This window comes from Choloepus didactylus, chromosome 1 (assembly GCF_015220235.1).
Source record: "Choloepus didactylus isolate mChoDid1 chromosome 1, mChoDid1.pri, whole genome shotgun sequence".
Taxonomy (NCBI): Eukaryota; Metazoa; Chordata; class Mammalia; order Pilosa; family Megalonychidae; genus Choloepus; species Choloepus didactylus.
The window spans coordinates 60235102-60241101 of NC_051307.1; the positions used below are offsets into that span (position 1 = coordinate 60235102).

The following is a 6000-nucleotide window of genomic DNA, read 5'->3' on the forward strand; positions in this document are numbered from 1 at the left end:
TTTAAATTAATTTTTAAGCTATTTTGATGTACCTCAAAAATCTTAAAATTTCTGAAAAATAATAAATAAGTCAATTCAGATCATAGAAAGGCACCTGAATTTTTTTTTAAATGATGTGTTTTGAATAATTTCCTTTGCAGACTCTCCTTCAAAATTTACAATCCTAATTTGCAGATGCTAAAGAGCAGATTTTGTATCATTAGTAGGATAATGAAAACAAGTTCACCTGTCTCAGGTGATCAGAGTGAAGCCAGAATTTGAATCAATCCTGCCTTTTCCCACTGCATTTTAGAGCTCCTTTTGCATTAATATGCCACAGTTAGCCTCAAATGCTTAAATTCTAATGGGAAATTGTGGATGGACATATAAAATAAAAATCAATGTACGTCATCTTCAAGCAATTCTCCATTATTATGGGTATATAAATATGTTTCCAGTATTTAGAAAATGGAGATCAGAGTGTTCTGAGGTATTTAGTAATAGGCAAAATTGTATTATGTAGCATTATGTGTAAACTATGCTTTTACTATAGGATTAAGGATTTAAGTATTTAGGCAAAGGACAACTGGACTAACAGTATAGGCAATGCCATTTCTTATGGAAATGAGTATGGCTCTAGCGGTGGTGGAGGATGGAGAAGAGCAAAAGATGGAGAGGGTGAAAAGGTGGTAAATCTTTTGGTGAATGTTTGAAGTAAGGTTGGAGATGGATCTGGTCACAGTGAATTTTAAATGCCACTTAAGGAATTGAAATTTTTCTTAGAGGTTGCAAATAATGAAGTCATCCTGGAAACAGACTGTTTCTTATGTCAATATCAGGAAGTCATGGCCACTGAACACAATAAAGAAAAACAGATCTGGCAATGATCAGGGGAATGTGACCATAAAGAAGTAATTACAAAATGGGGAACTCTTAAGTGATAAGGAAAACTGTTGGTGGCGGGGGAGGTCTCTGTGAAACAGGTTGGAAAGGATACATGAAGGCTGTTTTTCAAATCTCATACTAGGGTCATCAGTCTGAGAGTCTGGCCATAAGATGACATGATATTTGAACATCAAGAAGCCCCTTCATGTTTTAAATAATTATTCAGATAAGTGGAAAAAAAATCTAATATACTATTTACAAGTAGCCTCAAAGTATTTACTCCACCAAAACAGGAATAGGATCCACAATGGGATGATAAAAGTATGAAAGTGTTATATTCAAATTAACTTATTAAGGAAGCATATTTTTTTTTTATTTTGCTATCACTCCAAGGTAATTTACTTTAAAGATGAATTGCTCACCCTTCACCACCTTCATTCTTAGTGATTTTTCATATTTCCAAAGTTATAAAATTAACATATCTAGAGTACCCTATTTTCAATTATTTACTCTACTAGGATCATATGAAAACTATTTTCAGTTTTCTCAGAGAAATATATATATATATATATATATATGAAAGAAAAGTGACTAAGTAAATCTTAATGATCTTCAATAGAAAAAATTATATTGCAATTATTTGGAAACACTGAACCAAATACAGGTACAGTAGATCTGTACACTATCCTTGCATACTTTCATTCGGACAAACCTTTATCACTATAAAACTTCTCCTTAGAATTATCAGAATATTCTTGTGAATCTGAGTTTCAGAGTTCTAGGTGGCAGAAGATGAATTTCAAAGCAACTAATATCCTCTAGAAGTATTTGTGCTTGTGTTCCATAGGCACCACAAAAGCTTGAAGAAGAAACTCCTCTTGCTGTTGTTCAAAGAAAATTGAAGCAAAAATTAGACATATTCTAAATTTTAATCTTATTTCTCCATAATTCTTAATTCAACAGAGAAAGAAGAGATGACTGATCAAAACTACTCCATGACAACTGAATTTATCCTGATAGGACTTACAGATCAACCAGAGCTGAAGCCACTTCTGTTTGTGGTGTTCTTTGTCATCTATGTGAGCACCATGGTGGGGAATCTTGGTTTGGTGGTACTGATCTATATGGAGCGTCGTCTTCACACACCAATGTACATCTTTCTGGGCAACCTGGCTCTGATGGATTCCTGTTGTTCCTGTACCATTACTCCCAAGATGTTAGAAAACTTCTTTTCAGAAGATAAAATAATTTCCCTTTATGAATGTATGGCACAATTTTATTTTTTCTGCTTTGCTGAAACTGTCAACTGTTTTCTTCTAGCAGCCATGGCCTATGACAGGTATGTGGCAATATGCAGCCCACTGCAGTACCACACCAGGATGTCAAAGAAACTCTGCATTCAGATGACAATATGGGCCTACACAGCAGGCAACCTGCATTCCATGATTCATACAGGGTTTCTATTTAGGTTAAATTTCTGTGGTTCTCATCAAATTAATCACTTTTATTGTGATATTCTTCCACTGTGCAGACTCTCCTGTGTAGACCCTTTTATCAATGAACTGATGATATTTATCTTTTCAGGGACCATTCAGTTTCACGGTTACCATGGTCCTAATATCTTATCTTTATATCCTCATCACTATTTTCAAAATGAAATCTAAAGAGGGAAGAAGCAAAGCTTTATCGACTTGTGCATCCCACTTTCTCTCTGTCTCAATATTTTACGGTTCTCTTCTCTTCATGTATGCTCGACCAAGTACAGTTAAAGAAGGAAGCAATGATATACCAGTTGCTGTTTTTTATGCTCTAGTAATCCCCTTAATAAATCCTTTTATTTACAGTCTAAAAAATAAGGAAGTAATAAATACAGTGAAAAAAATTATGAAGAAGATTTAATCTCAGAACATTCTTAAACTGTTATCACACACTGTGGAAAACTGATTTTAACTTGCTAACAACTTTGGTTCTCAAAGTCAAGGGAGTTTAAAAAAAAATGGAAAATGGCCTCGTTGTATATAAAGTATTAAATCTCTAAAATATGTCAGTGTGTAAACCAAAGGATGTGTAAATGGATAAAATAAAGTTCAATACAGGTATTATTCTAAAGTATTTCAAAATCTAAGCTACTGGAGTTCATCAGGAATGAATAAATGATTACTAGAGAGGTCACAAATTGTGTCATTAGTTAAATTTTTAAACATTTTTAAGTTCTAGGAATAGAAGTTAGCATATAAAAGTAACCTCTAATTAGTATTAATGCCAAATTCTTGGAATCGTTAAGGACAATCCTTCAAAATCAGACACATTCCAAATTCTCAAATATTAATCTAGGAGATAAAATCTGTGAATTTGAATTTGATTCTCAAGTCTTTCTGAGATTGTTCAAGGGATTACATTTTCATATGGTTTCTGAAGAATACATATTCTCAAGTCAGGAATATTTTCATCATTAGCATTAATCATTTTCCTCTCAAACTTTCTGAAATGGAATATCTTCACAATGAGGATTTATCACTGTATTTGAAAATGATCCCATTTATATTGAAATTCCCAGAGATTTAAATATTTTATGTAGTTTGATTTGTTGTTTGTGATGCATGACATGCAATTGCAGAAAATGTCAACTCAATAAATGGTTTTGTCCTCCTGATATAACTACTTGTCTTTTTTATTATTAGGAATACCAATAACCTGCACCAATACCTGTGCAAATTATTATTATAGTCATAGAATTACAAAAAATGGTAAATGATGCTCTAGCATAAATGTGGCAGAAAATAATGAAAATCGTAAATATCTATCTATATATTTATTGTTCATTTAAATGTGTAAATGTGAAAAATAAATATTTCACTGAGAACTTACTATCTGCCAGGTATTAAAAACTGGAATGCTTATGTGTATTACCTACATTGAGTTAGACCTTATTTTCACACTTTTCCTAATTAGAAAACAACAACAAAAACTCACACTTTGAAAAATTAAGTAGTCTGGCCAAATTCATCCAGGGATGAAGCTAGGATTTGGAACATAACCTTTACATCAGAGTATTTGTGTTTTCTTTATTAGAGAAGTTGTGGGTTTACTGAACAATCATGCATAAAATACAGGATTCCCATATGCCATCCTGTCACCACCTTGCATTGGTGTGAAGCATCATCATAGCATTTTACAGCTTATTTGACAATGTTTAAGTCACTGTTTATCTCAAAAAACTTATAATAAAGATATTGAACATATGCATATGATAAAAAGGATATAGATCATACACAGAAATTTTAGATTGTTTTGTATACAAAACATTCTGCAGTGTTTATACAATGATCAGATTTTTGAGGGAATAAAAATTCCCAGGAACAATAACATAAGCAGAGTCAATATTCATGGATATGAATATGACCCTCTGGTGGGGAATGAAGGAGGTGAATTTATGTTAACATCATCAAACTTTGAAATCTTCCTGGCAGCAGAGCAATATGATTGTATTTTTAGTAAACTCATCTACATTTGATTGGGAAGAGAGACTGGAAGCGATGAGACTAACTGCAATAATTCATGTAATAGTTGATGACATTTGAAACAGAAAGGGATGCTAAGGATAAGAGTGCATAGAAATAAGCAATTTTTCAAAGAAAAATAGTAAATTGTACTTTGTGAATAATAAAATGAAGACCTATTTTCTTTTTTGTGAGAAAAAACCATGTCATATCTGGTCTTTTATTACCAACATTTCATACAGTGCCTGGCACTTTTGGGCATTCAGTAAACATTTCCTGAGTACATGGTGTTTAAGTAATGTAATATTTTTTTCATTTTTGAACAAATTATAAGCTATCTACTTTAATGGCTGCTTCTACTTCCAAGAAAATTTTCTGAGACAGGGCTCTGGAGTTTGTGGTAGGGATGATGGCAAACTTTTCTCTGAGTGATGCCCCACTGTTGGAGCTGAGAGCTCAGTGGAGGTTCTCTTGTTTTGCATCTCTTAGCATGAGACCACTGCTTTATGGGATAGGCGAAGGGTGACCAGGTCCATAGTATTCTCGAAATGTTGTGTCCAAGGTAGAGACTCCACTGCTAGGAGCCCGGTGGAACCCAGCACATCTAAGTTCCACCACACTAGCCTGGACTTAACAAGATATAGCTGAGGACTGGCTGAGAAGTACTATAGCTTTTCTTCATTTAGGAAGAAAGCAAACTGACAGCAAGCTCAGAGAAGGCAGGTCCATGTGCTCCTGGAGGCAGCAGTCTTGAGTAAAGTCTCTACCTCAATAAACTGGGAAGGAGGATGGAGGAAGAGTACTTGGTTCAAATACCACAGATTCACCTTCTTACCAAATTTTCATAGATTTTCTTGAATGGATGGATATTTTGTATTTGTTGATTCCCCTGAATATCATTTTTAGATACTTTAAATGGTTGTGTGTGCGTGTGTTTTAAATTATATTTTCTGGTCTTCTTAGAGAGTAGGTCAATAGGGTTCTTCACACTGCAATGCCAGAAGTCCATTACCGTATACTCTTAATACCATAATCTACTTCAGATTTATACCTTTTGAAACCAGTGAGATAGAGAAATGTTGCCCTTTGTCTTTGCTTTCCAGGACTGCTATAATAAAATACCTGAACCTGGTTGGTTTAAGCAACCAGAATTTAATGACTCAGTTTAGGGGCTAAAAATCCAAACTCAGGTATGGACAGGCCATGCCTTTTCCAAACTCTGTAGAATTCTGATGGTGGCTTGCAGACAATCAATATCTGCTGCCATCACATGGTGATGGGTTTCTTTCTGTCTCCTCCTGTGGCTTGTACTTTATGTCCTTTCTTATGAGGACTCCAGTCATACTGGATTAAAGCCAACACTTACTCAATTAGACATTGTCCAAATAAGATTTTTGAAGACCCTATTTACAAATGAGTTTAGGCACACTGGACTGGGGGTTATGATTGAACATATCTTTGGGAAGACATGATTCAATCCCTAAATATATGATTGTAAAGGAAGGCTAAAATTGTTCTTATTCATAGACAACATTATTGCTTACATATAATACCCCAAGGAATCTATAAAATGAGAGGAAATTCCTATAATTAATAAATGAGTTTAGCAGTGTCTTTGAATACAAAGTCAGCACCA

General features: G+C 34.0%; 1 protein-coding gene across 1 annotated transcript; it reads left to right on the forward strand.

Moving 5' to 3' along the window:
• The first annotated feature begins 1838 nt into the window (after nucleotides 1–1838).
• Nucleotides 1839–2763, forward strand: LOC119512505 (olfactory receptor 5K1-like). The gene is given in 2 exon segments (XM_037807261.1): nucleotides 1839–2462; nucleotides 2464–2763. Coding segments are annotated over 2 exon segments (924 nt in total).
• Nucleotides 2764–6000: the final 3237 nt, after the last annotated feature.